This window comes from Pempheris klunzingeri, chromosome 21 (assembly GCF_042242105.1).
Source record: "Pempheris klunzingeri isolate RE-2024b chromosome 21, fPemKlu1.hap1, whole genome shotgun sequence".
NCBI lineage: Eukaryota > Metazoa > Chordata > Actinopteri > Acropomatiformes > Pempheridae > Pempheris > Pempheris klunzingeri.
In genome coordinates this window covers 17,387,104-17,404,812 of record NC_092032.1, presented here as the reverse complement: position 1 = coordinate 17,404,812, position 17,709 = coordinate 17,387,104, and the positions used below count along the sequence as shown (strand labels likewise).

General features: G+C 40.5%; 1 protein-coding gene across 1 annotated transcript; it reads right to left on the bottom strand.

Moving 5' to 3' along the window:
* Positions 1-372: 372 nt before the first annotated feature.
* Positions 373-17,104, bottom strand: phex (phosphate regulating endopeptidase homolog, X-linked). The gene is made up of 22 exons (XM_070853308.1): positions 16,763-17,104; positions 13,028-13,084; positions 12,714-12,875; positions 11,980-12,063; positions 10,528-10,754; positions 9,007-9,075; positions 7,878-7,994; positions 7,594-7,677; positions 6,716-6,858; positions 6,438-6,531; positions 5,128-5,256; positions 4,719-4,820; positions 4,044-4,121; positions 3,786-3,889; positions 3,651-3,709; positions 3,166-3,220; positions 2,215-2,282; positions 1,997-2,127; positions 1,710-1,775; positions 1,376-1,480; positions 1,041-1,117; positions 373-860 (listed from the first exon to the last, which is right to left on the bottom strand). Exons 1-22 carry the CDS (start codon positions 16,884-16,886, stop codon positions 758-760), a joined length of 2,238 nt encoding a protein of 745 aa, XP_070709409.1. The 5' UTR covers positions 16,887-17,104; the 3' UTR covers positions 373-757.
* Positions 17,105-17,709: the final 605 nt, after the last annotated feature.

The following is a 17,709-nucleotide window of genomic DNA, read 5'->3' as shown; positions in this document are numbered from 1 at the left end:
CCCACACACACACACACACACACACACACACACACACTCCATCTTACGTAGTTCTACATAGCTCTGTAGGTACAAAATGATAATACAAACTTTAACAATTATTTAAAAAGAAAAATAAGGTTTTAGACTTAATGTGGAAATAACTGGACTGTAAATATCTAACCTGAATATTTTTTGAATTCTGTTTTGCTCAAATGAATTAATCCTTGGTTTGGAGTGTTGGGGAATTCATCAACAAGGCGACTAATGAATATATGCAGATATTAATGTGATATATTTCTACTGACAGTTAATGAAATATTTGTTATATAGGTTTGTGCAAAAGAAATAAAAATAGTCCTCGTACCTTTACTTTAATATATACATTTTTTATTCACATAAGAATAGGTCTAGCTTAATTAAGTCACACTTACAGTACATTTAGATCTGTTGTCGTCTTTCATTTCTATAATCCATAAACTGTGGTCCTTAACAAATGGCTTTAGTTATAATTTGCACTGCACCTGCAACATGTGCATTAAATATACCAGTGGAAGAAGTTAGAGATTTGTTGCAGGAACAAAATACAACAGCCCATTAAAAACAGCTTCAGTCTATAAAATCATCCACTCCTACCCTCAACATGTTTATGCGTGAGGGTGAGAACGCCTCTTCTTTTGTTCCCACGTGATGCAATTGGCTAAGTCCAGCGTTATCTTTTGAACAGATATCCTGCTGACAGCTACGGCCTGTTTTGGGGTCACGCTGAGGTCTAAGGTCACCACACCCGGCAGGACTTCGTGCCTCGGTTCATAACCGACGCCTCCGGGCAGCCGAACACTTTCCGAAACTCTTCATAGTTACTCATCGCTCCGATAACTCTGCAGGGCAACAGTGATGGTAAAGGTCAGGTCGTAAGGATCGTGTGTACCCTCATCAGTGTACGTGTGTGTGTGTGTGTGTGTGTGTGCGCGTGTGCGTGTGTGTGTGTGTGTGTGTGTGTGTGTGTGTGTGTGTGTGTGTGTGTGTGTGTGTGTGTGTGTGTGTGTGTGCGTGCTCGCCTGTATTTCGGTGGACTGTGAGCTCCGCTCTGGATCTGATCTCTGGCTGCTTCTGGTCTGTATGAGTTACACCTCACCTGCAGAGTGCAAGCACATTGCAACGGATGATTTCATTGTCTGTGCGTAACGTTACTAAACATGTATATTTCAACTACACCGGCACTGTTTTAACTGTTTTAAAGTCTTTAGCTAATCACCAATTCAAGACCTACACTTCAACAACAATCAGTGTTTGCTAAGTAGCTACTGAATCCCAGCAGGAGAACAGAAATGCACAGAAATGCTCTTAACTGGATGAAGTGCTGTCAGAAATAGTTGTGTATGCTTGTCCTCACATGTGCATAGCTCAAGAAGAACAGTTGGTTGTTGTTCAGTCCGATTCCAGGCAGCCGAGGCTCCTCCACACCACCTCTGCTCTCATCCACCCACCGCCTGTACGCCTGCACACAAATATAAAGACAGGGTTCTCTCACCTGGATTTCTTAACATGGCATCTTGGAAGTTTTATAAATACTCCTTTCACACAAAAGACATTTTGAGTTGTGAAATACAAGAAGCTAATGATAAAATCACTGTTAGTTAAACCTGTAATTTTCCATTCGACAGGCTAAAATGTTGTTTCTTCTACAATCCAAGAGAGTATTATCATGTGGAAAAAACAGATCGTACCCTAAAAGCCTCTCTTATTCCTCCATTGTCTGCTATGTTCTCTGCCAGAGTCCTCTTGCCCCGCACCTGCAGAACAAAACATCCACAAAGCACGTTATTCCTTCAGCAAGTATTAACAAAGCTGATGATCATCACAGTTCATTCTGGTTCAGGGCGTACTGGCTCTGAGCTTCACACCTCTTACTATGGACGCACATTAAAGTTAAAGACTACATGCACATCACTTGTTTTCATCCTCAGAACATCCTTTAAAGTGTCAACCTGACTTTATGTAGGAATGTTCTTACATTTAGGCCCGCCTGCTGCCAGAGGTAGCCATTGTACTGGTCAATCATACACTGGGTCTTCTCATTGAAGGCTGTTACAGACAAGTTGCTCCACCACTGGTCAAGGTTGCCGTTTTTGTCATACTTGCGACCTGTGGAAAAAATCCACTGTGTCAGAAATCTCTTCCTGTGACATTGTGGATGTGTTGTGGAGGTCATTCGTGGTGATCAGTCTTTACCGTTATTGTCAAAGCCGTGCGTTAACTCATGTCCTACGATCACCCCGATGGCGCCATAACTCAAAGATCTGGAAACAGACATCAAGGAGATGAAGTCTGGTCATGCGGTTCCCTCTCTGAGTAGAACGAGTTACACCTCGCTCACGGGGACTGCTCATTGTTCCGATCACCCATAATTACGAAACCCCAACGGTCCTAAAAATGCCATTTTCCAGACTGTTGCTTTTCGGAATAATAGGTCACCTGAACAATGGCATAGTGAAATTTCATGACACAATCATTTAATTTAAAAGATCTCCCTGCGGGATGAATGAAATGGTTGTCAGAGAGGGTTAGGCTTCAGGGATTAGGGAGTCGATGGTACGAATTCATCTTTTGAATAAACCTCGCGACCTTCTGTTAGCAGCCAAGCTAACAAACATTCTAACAGTTAGCTAGCTCGCTATTTCTTTCTTTATTGAATGAAATTATCTGCTATACTGAGAACAAACGCAGGGCTAACGCATGTTACTGCTAACATGTTCTCTCCAGGTATCGAGTGTTTTGAAAATAAAAGATAAAGGACATGTGGCGAATACAAATTTGCCTTTTAACAGTATTTCAACAGTTTCCCGGTTAGTACTTCTATTTACAAATAGCAATAAATGTCCACAATTAATCTATGACGTCATTGTAGCATGTGTTTGTCACTGGTAACTCTCTTTAAGTCTATAAGTCACCCAGTTTCTATAACCGCATATTACAAAGGTGCTAACACCCTTTGTTTTCATGATGTTTGCAGCACCATGTGCTGAATTATGCTGTTTATCCACAGGCCTCACCACCACAGTTCTCTGTAGTTTTGAGTTAGGAGGTTCATGTCAGAAAAATGACTTCAGATCTCTGTGCTGCTCCTGGGTAAAGCATTGCTTTGGTCTGTTAGTAGAGCGCGTCACATTTCTTTAATCTCACCTTGGATACTCTCCTCCCCAAAAGAAGGGTTTTTGAAGTTCTCCCGCAGGAAATCCTAAATGAGAAAACCGAAAGAATCTTTGTTTGTGTGTCTTTCGCTGTGGAGAAACAGGATTCATTTCCTGCAGAAGGTCTCATAAGATTTAAAAGACTTTTTTTCTTTTTCAGCCTGTGTGAAGTAGATATTTGTGATTTCTATTAGGGGTAACTATTATAAACACAGATCACATTTTTACCTGTTTTATAAAGCACTCATGTCTTCCCTGTCAGTTTTAGTTGGTTTTTAATGCAAAGTCCAAATTATTTCTGACACTAAAATGCCTGCTCAGCCATTTTAGGGGAATAATTATCTAATTCAGTTACTTAACTGAAATCACTGAGGTGCAGTGTAGCGTGATCCTGTCTGGACAGACCTTCAGACCCCAAGAACTTCTGAATAATTAACTACAAAGTGTTTCAGTAATCAATCATATATTATATCTTACTGATTTGATTTGTGGATGAGCTGTAGAAGGCGTTGACAGTTGTAGGGTTTGTAAACCACCTGCAACACAAACACACACACATTATGGCACATCAACGAGAAGTAAAACACAAGCACAAGTCGTCCTGTCACTCACTCTGTACGTGGGACGCTCTTTCGGAGCCAGGCGATATCAGACTGGGCGATGTACTTCAACGTCTGCAACACATTCCCGTAGTAGTCTTTCTCACTGAACTCTAGCTGAAATGCACACAAATGCAAATACACTGTTAAATACTGCACTTTTCAGTATGTGTTATTTTTTATCTTAAAGTGATGAGCCATTGCTAATTTCTGATCCCATGTTGCACCACTGCTACGCTAAAGCACTAGTGTATAATAGTGCTGTACAAACCTGCATTAAGTCCTCATTGAGGTAGGTGTCATTCAGAATAAACTCTGGGTATCCAACCTTTGCCAGGACTGCATGAGCCTTGAGAGAGTGAGAAAAACAAGAGTTCAAAGAGGTTTTCACGTAATCACAAATAGTTTTATCAGACACTCTTTGGAGCAGCTGACAGTGAGTGCAAACACTGAATGAGATTAAACTCTTTTGAGGGTTTTGAGTCAAGGTGCCCTGATGAAAAACTGTTCCAGAGACCCAACAATGGTTTTATTAATGCTACCTAGGAAATAAAGAATGTTTTCAATATTGGTGTCGTAGCAAAGATGGTGGATGATGAATAGTTTGGTTCAAGGAGAAAAAAAAAAATCCATGAAAAGAACAAAGAACATTTTAAAAGTCAACGGTCCTCCTCTTACAAAGACGGTAAACTCAAGGACAGCAGGTGCTTTGTCAAAGGAAACCAGACATGTATGAGTACTCATGGAGAAATGAGATGAAGCAGAATCCACAGATGTCAAAGTTAGATCCTCATTACAAGTCGGTCAATATTCTGGTTTAAAGCTGCAAAAATGATTCATTTTATATTCTAATTTTTATACTGTAACAGAGTTTCACACAAGTGTACTGGTACAACTGGAGTGACATTAAGCCTCTTGAATCTTGAAATGTGGACAAGCATGCAACCTTCTCTATGGCTCTCTTCTTCGTTGGTTCATCCATCCAGTCATTCTCCTTCTCTAGCATGTCGATGAACGCCCAGCGAACGCCCTCGATCAGCTCCTCCATCTGAGAAACACACACACACACACACACTCAAATTAATAGGTAGCTGACAAAGGATTAAATGTGTGATGTAACTTCCACAGGAAGATTACAAAATGATATCAAATCGTTGCCACATAAACACACACGCCCACACTGACGCAAAAGGCACATCAGGAAATGTCTGACATCATCTCCAGGTGACACACAGACCAAACACACTCAATACACACAATCCGTTACACACCTAAACATATACAGACACTTGATCCATAATTCAGGACGTGATGTAACTGCTACATCAACACACACACATAAAACACAGACGCACCATGTGTTTCTTGTCCTCCTGGAAGTGTGTGTTGACAAAGAGGCGCCCGGTGGCATAAACAAGCGAGTTTTCAACGTAGTTTACACACTTATCCCAGCGCGGAGTCAGAGAGGTGGTTCCCGTGGTTACCTGGTGGGGGTGTGAGAAACAGAGATGCAAGGTGACTTTGCCTTTTACTCCACATGGTATCAGCTTACACCGTTTCTCAACCTGGGAAATCTTAGGAACTGACACACTGGGATCTTCAAGTATAACAAATTCTTTTAAATATATCATCATTTGTGTTTATGACATCCCATAAAGTCCATATTGAGCTCGCTTAAGGTCTCAAAAATAGAAAAACATAGTACTCAAAATCACATAACTCTCTCAGCTCTCTAATTACTGTCATGAAAACTGACATAAAAACACAGATTGACACAAGTTAAGAAACCTCAGTGTGAGCTTGCTACTTCTACTTTGAAAGTTTTTGGGCTTTACTCCTTAAAAGTTTTAATATTGACAAGGATGAAAAAACAGTATGTAAATATATGAGGTTAAAGTAGTTGAAGTGACACAATATGCACACTAGTTGCATAAAAAATGGCCTGGCTATAAGAGCTCGGGTGTTTTAAATCTCATCTCAAGACGTGTTTATTCTCAAAAGCCACCTTGCCACGATTTGTTCTTATTCTATATATTCACTCTTTCATTTATATATTTATTCAAACTCTCTTTATCTTCTTTTTCGTAACTGTAAAACACTTTGGGTTTGAAAAGTTTGGCTTATGAGTCGTGGCAAATTACAACACACCAAGTGAAAGAAATACTGGGATCAGCCTATAAAACATCCATCAAACTCCTCCAGGTTGGTCATACAAGCTTACATGCAAGTACATGAATTTCTTGTATAATAACTGAAAAAAGCACAATAATCTGAAAATCAGTATACTCAGTTACTACTGTTGCATTATATTAGTTGGCTTCGGTTCATGAGAGTCGTCTGTGGTTACATTTAGGAAATGTTTAATTATGGGTTTGATTTATACTTTGTTAAATAACCGAGGATTTCAGGATTAATTAAATGTAAATCTTGCAGTGTGAGAGTTAAAATTGGAGTCATAATAAGCAAGAAATATATTCATCTGACAGCAGGTATTTGTGTAATTTAAACCACTTTTAAATCATATAAAAACATGAATGTACAAAATATCAGGTTTCAATGGAGAGTGTTTTTGCCCCTCAACCCATAAAGGGGCGTTTAATTATCAAGAACTTAAAAATCACCAAATATGGACCAATACATTTGGGAAGATTCTTTCTGTACGAACCCGAGCAAAGTCCAGGTATCTGTAAAGGAAACGGCGGCTCAGAGTGGTGATCCTGGAAAAAACTGTCCTCCATTGTACGTAGTTAGCTACAGTCCTGGAGAGAGAGAGAGAGGAGGGACATTAATAAAATGTCTACATATAATCTCATTATGCTCTATAATATACTTATAATGAGAGGCAGAAGCCCTCCAGCCCCAGTGTGTGATCATCAGTCTGTGTGTGTTTTCTGTCTGGCTGTTCATGTGTGTGTGTGTGTGTGTGTGTGTGTGTGTGTGTACCTGGGATCTGTGGCATTAATGAGCTTGACAAGGTCCTTGAAGTACTGCGGCGCTCGTACGATGACGTGCTCAGAGGAGGAGATGGACCGAACCGGGTCGACTTTAGACTCCACAACAGCTTTAACAAAACTCAGCCAATCAAACTGCAGACACATGGACGAGGACATACGCACCGTAGAGGTTTTTTATGTATTAAGTAGAAATAAAAAACTGTAGTTACGAGCAAATGTGTTGATATTTGGGATTTTTAACAAAAACATATTGTTTTAAAGGATATATCTAATCTGGATTTGGGGTTTAAAATTAAAAATATCTTTATGCAGTTGACTCGCTTTGGTCCAGATGGGTTTGGATGGATTACCATGAGATTTGGTACAGGAATCCAGGCTTTTCCTCGAGCCGCCTGTGAGGTTGATTTCGTACTTGTGGTCAAACAGAAACATCTCCACAAATGTTGGATGGATTGCCATTATCAGATTATCAGAATCAGAATCAGAATTACTTTAATAATATGTGTAGTATAGACATCCATGCACCCTGCAGGATGAAACTTTCCTCTAGTGCCTTCATCAGGTCAAGATTAGACCAATACTTTAGGTTATAACCAGAATCCTGAACTGATGTTAGCATGCTAACACGTTAAACTGGGTTGGTGAACATAAGCCAGAGTGTGACCATGTTAGCATTCTAGCATTAGCATTTAGCTTGATATGTCTATAAGTGTAAGACAAGACAGAGAAGTATAAGACTTCTGGCGGCTTGTCTGCAGGCCACGTTACAAAAATGAACATGCATGAGAAAGCATGAAGAGGTGCTATGGTTTTGAGGGGAGATATTCATGGATTTGGTGATTGTTATTTGGTGAGTATTCTTAGTACCTGTGGTATGGAGCGCTGCAGACGAGAGAGTGTCTGTTTGTTGTACATGTTCTCACTGATGCGGTTTTCATAGGGAATCAGGATCTGAGGACACAGTGACATGACTGATCATACATTTAAACATAGAATAATTCCACATTACACTGCTGGGGAAGTCTGTGAACCATGTACATATTTTACAGTTAATGCTGCTGAGTTTTTAATTAGCTCCAGAGCCACTGAGGGCGATCAAATCCCTCCCATACATTAAGTGGGATTATATTCATGCGACATGATGTCTTTACATGAGCCACTTTGGTCTCAAAGGCCAGAGCCTTTTCCATCTGGGTCAGTGCTGCTTTCTCTGGAGCGCCCAGCATGACGGCTGTATCTACCATCAAACTCAGCAGGGCCGCTCGATACTGGGGAGAGAGGGACGGAGAGAGAGAGGCAGAAAAAGGCACACGTCATTTATTCTTTCATTGCTGAAAGCTGCTGTCACTACCACTAATACTACCAAACATCAGGCGCCATAAGACATCAATCAAGGACTACTTCCACACTCACATGCTATTGTACTGCTGTATATCAGTGGTTTTTCAGTTACATTTATTTATTTTTTTTATCATTATCTGTTTTAAGGGACAGATACACAACAGCAGAAAATAATCATTAGAATAAAATCATGTCCAATACCATTTGTAGCCTAAGCTAAGTTCAAACACTTATGTCCAAATGGACGTAGGAGAAATATAAATATTGTACAGGTAAATCTAATATGAAAATACATTCATACAACTATACAAAAATACATAGAATAAAAAGTATGAAATTATATAAAGTAATGAATAGTAATAAAAGTGCCATTATGGTAGGTAAAAATCAGAAATTTCAAAAAGGAGTGAATTTTACTTCGTAATATTTAAATATATTTGGTTTTCTTAAGTTTAAGAACATGAGAACAACACAGTAGGCAATACATTATAAAATGAAAACAGTAATATAAAACAGCTCTACAGATTGTTAAATATATATTTTAATAAATTCAAATTAAAGTATGTTTTCACTACTGATAATGACAGTGTGTATGATGTAATAACAAGACTGGGAGTTTTTCCAGTAGAGAAAAATTACTCACTGCATATTTTTTTTTATTCTGGCCAAATGAGGCAGCTATTAGTGGGGCAATCAATATCAGCGGGCCCCCGTCTACAATTCATTTTCTTCATTATGACTGTCTGGCATTTGTGAATATGTTGCGTCTGGAAGGAAGCTTGCTGATATAAAAACCCAACATTAGCCGCTGAAACTTCAAGTGGTTGAAATTCTTTTCTGCTACAATTCATCACTCAAGCAGGAAGGAAATAGCTCCTGCAGGAAGAGGAGTTTTTAGATGACAGGTAAAAAGAGGTGAAAGATGAAGCAGAGACTCACCGCCCGAGCAGAGGAAGTGTTGGTGATGTAGTCTTCCCTGGAGGGCAGAGACAAGGACGCCTGATCGAGCTACAGAGAGACGCAGAGCACAGGTTAGTCTCTGCTGGGTTTTTCGGGCTCGTTTATCTTGTAACTTTTGCCGCAGCAATAAAACTAACTGAGCAAGGCACTCAATCTGTACCAGCCTCCATGTCCAGGCTCGGGCTTTTGCATCTTTTTAAGACTGATTGTGTTACGTTAGAGATGCTTTTCTCCACACAGGCAACCATGACATCATTTCCACTACGGTATGAAAATCACATTATTTAAAGATAGATATATATTAAGAAATCCATCCCAGGGAAGTTCTCTTTGTTTTGAAACTTTTCCTTGTGTGTTTAAAATGGCCCTGAGATCATAGATTTGAATTAGTATCAAGTGTATGTATGAGTACACTTAGTACCAAAACTGGATTGTTCTTTCAACTACATGTTGGAAATGGCACTAGAGCTGTAACGATAAAACGATTAGCTGATTAATTGTCAGCTATTAAATTCATTGTTAGCTATTTTATAAACAGTTAATTGGTTTGAGTAATTTCTGAAGCATAAAAGTAAAAATTCTCTTATCCCCTTAGATATTAATACTTGGGTTCTTTGGGTTCTGGACAAAACAATACTTTTGAGAATGAGACCTTGGGCTTTGACACACTGATTTTCACCATTTTCTGACATTTTATAAAGAAAACAATCGTACGCTGATGGTGATACCATGCACTGATATAAGATGTGGACGTTAGAAGCAAATAATACATCACAGTATTTTCATACTTTCTCAAAGAAATTGTTTTTATTGTTTATTATTTCATTGAAAGCACTAATAGGACAAGTTTCAATAGTCCCTTCTTGCACCTGCATTGTCATACAATGTTGTTGTTGCCCTTTTTCTGGCTCAGTCCGCTCATAGATTTTGGCGTTAGTTTTTTACACCGGATGCCCTTCCTGATGCAACCCTCGCCCAGTTTTGGTAGCCGGGACCTGGAGGGAGTCGAACCCGGGTTCCCCAGGCCGAGGCTGGATTGTCATACAATTAATTAATGTAATCAATAAAAATGAAGGCAGCAAATGCTTACTGTGATGGATCACATCTGGCATCAACACAAACCAGCAGCTGTCAGCAAGGTGTTTTAGATAGTGGTCTGCTGGTATTCACAATATGTACTGCGGTGGCTAAAAATCCACCAACCTATCATATCATCTTATCATATATCTTGCCTATGGTCAGTTGAATATAAAGTTACAACCATCAGTCCTTCGCTTGGGACAAACATATTGTAAAAACTGGAAACGGGGCACAGCCACCATATCGAACAGCACATCTAAATCTCACTAGTCAACACAATACATTGTATTTTGTTTCATCTATATATACATCAAAGTGTAAAAATGTTGTGTGTTGGACAAATTGACAACTTTTCCTAAACGTCACACTGAAAAACATTCATGCATAAAAGGTGACAGCGGTGAACTGTGGATGTCTGACCTTGATGATGTAGTGTGAGGAGTTTTTGTCATCCGGGGAGACGTACAGGCGAATCAGGACGCTCTTACTGTGCTGGTTCCTCATCTGAGCCAGAGTCTTCAGGAGGTTCCACTGCCCCTCTGACCACTGGTACTCCCCGCCGAGCCCATCCCCCACCACAGGCCACCGAAACTCAGGCTGCTTAAGTGTTTTCAGCATTGGTTTGGTGTCCATCTGTTCCAGAATAGCTGTGTAAGCGCAGAGAAATTAAGAAACTTAAGAAAACTTAAGAAAAGTATTGCTGCCATTGTCTTGAGATGCTATTTCATTTTTTCATCTGATATAGCTTTTGCTCTCACATTGGCCTAGATCAGCCATGGGGATCAATAAAAGATCATCTTGTCCTATTTTACACACTCACTGTGTGTGTGTACTCTTGACTTGTTAGGATCTGTCTGTAGACATGGGGGATGGGGACATTTTTGAATTGTGAGGACATTTTGGCAAGATTTAGTTTTACTGGTAATGTTAGAATTGGGTTAAGATTGAAACTAGCTTGGGGTCAGGCATGTAGTTGGGTTAATTCAAGGAGATCTCCAGAATTCTTAAACCTGAACCATAATTGTATATATTTCGGTGTGAACAAGACTAACAGCCTCGCCTGACAGCAGCGAAACGGGCTGCAATGGCTGGAACATTAAAAGTGACTGTTTTTACCACTGACAGGCTCAGATTGTTATTCTAAGCATCTGGCAACATTATGGAAAGGACCCCTACAGAGACAGACCGTCATTTTGGTCTCAGTCCTCTTTGTGTATTGCTCTTCGAAGCCACCAGATTCCACTGAAACAGTAATTTTACCCTGAAGAACACAAGACGTTGTGACTTTATGTGTGTGGGTTTGTCATTGTCTACAACACAAAGAAAGTAAGCACCTGCGGCAGCAACTCTCACGTGAGGTCAAATTAAAAAATTTTGGCAATGGAGTCTGGTGGATTTGAAGAGAGCATTACAACAGCTGTTTCTGGTTAAACAAGCCCGTCTCTGTAGGGATCTTTTCAACTATGTTGTCACAGACTTTAAATAACAATCTGAGCCTGTCAGTAGCAAAAACATACTTACTTTGACTGGGTGCAGTTGCCCCAAAGGATTACACTGCAGTCACTGCAGCCAGTTTCGCAGCAGCTGGCTGCTGGATCTATTCCAAAACTTTTTATACCTACTAGTCATTTAGACACCAAAATATTTACAAATGGGGCACAGGTTTAAAAATACCAGTGTTCTGCTTTGAGACTGGGTTAGGGCCTTAAGACGGCATTATGTAAAAAAACATAAAACATCACATCATGGGGATTCACTTCCCATTTTGGGTTAGGTTATAGTTCAGGATAAGGGTAAGAGTTGGTGTTAGGCATGTAGACGTGTATGGTAATTCAACGTTCTGTTAAGTGTGTGTGTGTGTGTCAGACTCACTCTCATTCATACAGGAGCGGTAGAGGATCTTAGCCTTGGTCACTGCCTCCAGTTCATCACGGTCCGGAGGGGCTTCTAGTAACTCTGACAGAGAAAAACAATCTGTGTCATAACTCACAGCTCCAGCAATTAACCTAAAACCTGTTTTTTGGTAATAAACTGGTCACAGTTCAGTCTTACCTTGTGAGTGAGTGATAATGATAATTTAGGAGTAACTTTAAAGGGGAACTCCACTGATTTTATAAAAGTCTGTTCACGTGCGTTAAGCAGTACTCCTGCATGTGTAAATAAAAGTTGTAGAACGCCTGTTGTGGCTCCAGAGGGAGCTACTTGAAGTGCGATAAACTGCATCAATTAAAGACTACAAGTCGACTAGTCTCTGTTGCCCACTTCTCATCTCTGCTTGAGGCTTCATTAGCTGCTATTGGCACAACACATCCAAGTCTCCAACCCAACCACCAACGCCCGACTTGCATTGTGGGTAATGTAGGCACTAGGTTTTGACAAGTAAGGCAGGAAAGAGGAAAAATGCATGGAATAAAAAAGAGGATGTGTCTGTTTATATTTATACATTTTATAGATATTTCTGTTTAAAATAAAGAATATAGTGACATTTCTATTTCCAAAGAGCTCACTTTCTTCTCGTGTGTGTACTAAACGAGTTCTTACCTACTTTTGATACAACTTTCAATGCCTTATTAAGTCAAATGTACTTTCATGAAGGTGGACGGGACCTTTGAGTCGGATGTCTACGTGCTGCCGCAGCCAGGGGTAGATGCCATACGAGGAAGAGTCCTCAGGGATGGGGTTGTCCTTTAACCAACCACCACAGGCGTAAGTATAGAAGTCTTCACAGGGATTAACAGACTGATCCATTTTACTCAGAACAGACCCCGCTGCAAAAGATAGAAACATAACCAAGTGAGTCCAAATAATGACGTTTGAGCATCGGACATTCAAGTTACAGCTAAAATATCTCATGGTCGGCCTGTTATCATGCAAACAATAGTGGATTCTCAGAGCAAATGTGGGTAAAGTGACTCCTCACCTGCTTCAATGCATTCTGGGTTCAGACAGAACTCCTCCTGACTAGATTTTTGAGAGACTGAAGGAGAAGAAAAAAGTTAAGGATGAAGCTGGACAACTGACATGTAAAATCGCACTCTGAGACATTTTAGTTGCATCCATGCTCTTTTTCAGTCCTGACCCACTTCACATCTGTATACAAATAGTCCCCTACTGCTCTGTGACCGTTGAGCAGCGCTGGAATCTCAATTGCTTCACTCAATAGAACATCCAAGTAGTTTTTGAGTAAACACTGACATAATTAATAAATTACCAGAATTGTGAATGCATTAGTAGAGCTGAGAAGCTTGATGTGGAGGTAAACAAACCACATCACCAAAAAAAAGTTTTCTCCAGGGTGCTCAATAAGAAAAGTTTATTCCGGACAGGGGTGGTCATGGAAAATCAGGGAATTTTGTCAGTCTAATTTAAAGAGAAGTAATTGCATAAATTAATAAAGCTGTTTATTCACCAAACCAATATATATTTTTACTATTAGTGATTTTCTTCTTCAGGTTGTTACACTCATTCTGATGGTTATGGTTATACAAAAGTTTAGCTCTCATTTCTCCTCCTCACTCACTGGCTGTCTTCTGCCCATCGAATCAATGAAAAACCGAGGCCTTTGACGGAGGTCAAAGTCTACAAACATGCCAGGAAAGTGTGAATCAGAAGCTTTGGTTACAAAGTGATAATAATAACAAGGACGAGCAGACAACAGGTTTGCTAAGGAGTCTGAGATCCCTCATCTAAAGAGTGTTTACAGTGGGGTTTTTTTTAGTCACGGTAAAGTCAGGGAATTTTACATTTGATATATTGATAATGGCTGCCAGTGTGCCTTTGATGAAGGCCATGAAATGCAGCTGAAAGCTCAGGAAAAAGAGAATGGGCCTCACGTTAAGTTTTCCTTTGACAAAACGATGAGATTATGTTTAATGAATTACAGTTTAGCGTGGAAAGAACAAAATGGAAACAAACTTACCTTCAAGTGTAAAATAAATCAGCAATAAGATGTGACTGCGTATCAACAGACTTTTACAATATGAGATGTAAGAAGTGTTGAATTGTACTTTTATCAAGGAGCTTTGCTGAACAATATTTAATTCTTGTATTAGTAGTATTCTTGAAAAGGCCGAAACATCGGTAATTTTCCATCTCTCATTATAATACGAGAGAACTGAAAGTGTCAGCTTACTTACATACAGCTGAACATTTCTATTGGTTATCAGGGGGAAGTCAATAAGAAACATTCCCACAATCCACTCTTTATCAAAATGGGACAAATACAGACCTGTATGGTGCTGTTGATACAGCTGGAGAGCAGTAAGACAGAGTAAACAATTTGTGGTTGCAATTTTTAACCTTGTGCCCGCCTGCACCACGGAAAGTCACCACCAACAAAAGCCACGCAACTCCTAGCTGTGTGATATCACACGACCCTGCCGCATCATCCTTCTTTATACAGTCATACCTCAAATCAGATTTTTAATTTAAACTTGACTGTCAGCTGTAATTATTTCTAATGAGGGCAGTCAGAATGCCACAAGAAGACAGAAGAGAGCCTCTCATTGTTTACGCTCCTCTCAGCGCGCCCACAGGTTTACCCATCCACTTCCCTTCCTAGAAGGTGAATGAAAGCCTGCTTCTCTGACCTCTTGGCAGAAACCACTGTTATGTGATGTGGCTCTGAGGGCAAATAGAGGCAGGACAAGCCCATGAACTGAGCAGACAGATTTAGAAACCAAATCCCCATTGTGAACGGATGAGTGGAGCGTTACGGAGCTGCGCCACAATGTCTGACCTCTGCGGTCGGTGGGTCTTGTTGTCTGGTTAGAGCTGCTTGTGAGAGCTGCTTAATGTCGCGCCTTCTTCTAGCAGAAATGCGCACACTCACAACTTCAACCCTGCACGACCCGGCCGGCCTGGAACAACCTCGACAACCCCCTCTGACCGCTCCGTCAGAAACACGCACACAGGGGTTTAAACATACACACAGATGTCTCCAGTGTCACTGCTAATACCAAACTCATGCTCATAACTGAGTCACCAAACAGGCCGCCAACACAAACAAGCATTTTCATTAGAAATGAAAAGTTAAACATCAAACGACCACTTGACATTCCTGTGTCTGGACATTCGCATGGCTGGAGAGCAGAGGAGGGCTTCCATTAGAGTGGGTGTGTGGTACACTGCATACATAGGCACATAACATAATTACACTTCAGTACCACCACAAGAATGTTGGCTTCCCTCAATAATAAAAAAAACAATACTTACCCCACCCCCAGAGACACACATGCACCCCTCCCAACCACGACCATCCTCACAACCACATACTACTGAAACCACTTCACTACTAAAACAGTCGACATACAGACTGAAAACTAAAGGAAGAGTTCGACATTTTGGGAAACACCTTTATTAGCTTTCTTGCTGTAGTTAGATAATCAGATCAACGCCACTCTCACATCTGTCCGTTAGATGATGCTGCAGCCAGAGGCTGGTTAGCTGCTCTAAGCACAAAGACACAGGGCGGAAATAGTTTAGTCCAAAAAAACACCTACCAGCACCACTAAAGATCACTCAACTACAAGTTAGAGCTTGTTTGTTTAATCTGTATAAAAAATGACAAGCTGTGGTTTATCTGGAGGTTGTGATTGACAGTGACACCATATATAACCCCTGTAAAACCACATATTGTAACTTTTAAACTTAAGACATGTCAGTTAGTGAGCTTTAGTGGTGCTGGTAGGCTGTTTGTGTGTGTGTGTGTGTTACCTTTTGAAAGAACTAGAGTAGCTGTTTTCACTTATTTCTAGTTGTCCTGAACCATAAGTCTAGTTGTAATTTAATTGTTTTTGTAACTTTTATGTTGTAAAACTTGTTAAAAGTGTCACATTTGCGCTCTCAGTCAAAATTACACATGCATCTTTCTGTTAATACTTTGGGTGTTATGCTCTTTGCTGCCAGCAGCTACTGCACTGTTCCATTCAGAGGCAGTAAGATGGAGAAATCTGCCTTTCCTATGACAGCAGCAAACATCTGAATTGTCCACCTATGGAAGTACTTAACTACACTGCACTATGTAGCACTTGACAAGCCAAACTTGAATTATGGTTAAATCCCTAAAATGTGCTTCGTTCCACATTGTTTTCCTATGGTGTTTAATATATGTCGTCCCTGTTGAAGCCAGTCATCAGTTTTACCATAACTTCATATTTTTTCACCTGTTCTTAGCTGGAAATCACTGGTTTCTCTCATCACTGTTTATTAATGTGCACGGCTCCCTGTAAATAAACACATACACACCCTACACATCACTCTGCCACACAATTCCCTGTTAATTAATTTCACATTCTGCAGGAAACATTTCCCACAAAGTGTCAACATACACATTCTTTCCTCTTACCCAGAGCCCAATTTGACTCCCACAGTGCATTTTGCAGCCTGAGGTTTTGCATGTGCATGTGGGCGTGTTTGAAACCTTATATGAACCAAATATAGTTTGACACGAGTTACCCGTGAGCGCTGCACAAAGACCTTTGCTCCCACCAGTGCGCTTGTGTGTGTTGTTTACAGTCTGCATGTACTATAATCTGAGGACAGCGTGCGCACTGTATGATACATTTCCACTGAATTCCTTACTAATTAAAGTGCAGGTTGAAGAAAAATGTGTGTGATCTCTTTGTGTGTGTGTGTGTGTGTGTTTTGGACTTACCCAGTATGAGTGCAAGCAGCAGAGCGGCACAGACACACACACACATGGCCAGAGCTATCCTGTAGAGTTGACTGTTGCCCCTCTCGGGTTTAACCCCGCCACCACCTAAACGCTCCAGCTCCATTTCTTGCTATATCACACACACATAAAAATACACACTCACGCCCACGTTTGCCAACTTTCAAAGCAATGAAGCAATGAGTGGACAAATAAGTAAAAACACACCAGAAAGCAAAAATCTCTGGCGGAATTAAAAAAAAAAAAAATCTAGTTTAAGGGTAAATTAAATCCAAAATGTTATAGTAACATCTTTCTGAATTGACAGACTTTCTCTATGTCTTCTGTTCTCTTTCCCAATTGAACAACACAGACTTTATTTACTTTCTGTCTCTCTCTGCTGCTGTCTGTCTATCTGTACCTACTCTAACTTCACCCTGGTTCTTCAAACTGTCCCTCCCTTCCTCCCTCCCTTCATCACTCCTCCTCTCCTCTCCTCTCCTCCCATCCCTCCCTCCCTTCAGGACAGAGGGGACCAGGCTTCCCACTGATTAACGCACATCATTTAATAAAATCATTAACTAAAGCCAGAACATTATTATCTGTGTGTTACTGGGTAGCATTTAGAGGGTGCAGACCCTGTTACCCTTACATGTACACATATACATGTGTGTGTGTGTGTGTGTGTGTGTGTGAGTCTAATTTAATGTGCAAAACAGCAGGGTGCTCTGCTCGAAACACTTATCAGATCAGACAGTCAGTAGACCAGAACAAAATTAGACTCCCACACGCACACACTGGACTCTGATTACAATCGATTAATCTGATGATGATAGTGACGTCGGCGCCTGTAAAAACACATCAGTGTTTTTTGTCAGAAGGCATCAATAGTTTCTTCGAGCAGACAGACAGAGGCGGTGATGACAATGACACCACCGCTCCTGGTTGGT

Excerpts from the sequence above, each read along its gene's own strand:
- phex (XM_070853308.1), bottom strand. The coding sequence starts at position 16,886 with ATGGAGCTGGAGCGTTTAGGTGGTGGCGGGGTTAAACCCGAGAGGGGC. Across the intron at positions 10,755-11,979 it reads CCGCTCCTGTATGAATGAGA|CTATTCTGGAACAGATGGAC; the intron begins GTGAGTCTGACA and ends GCGCTTACACAG. Across the intron at positions 1,481-1,709 it reads GAATAAGAGAGGCTTTTAGG|GCGTACAGGCGGTGGGTGGA; the intron begins GTACGATCTGTT and ends ATTTGTGTGCAG.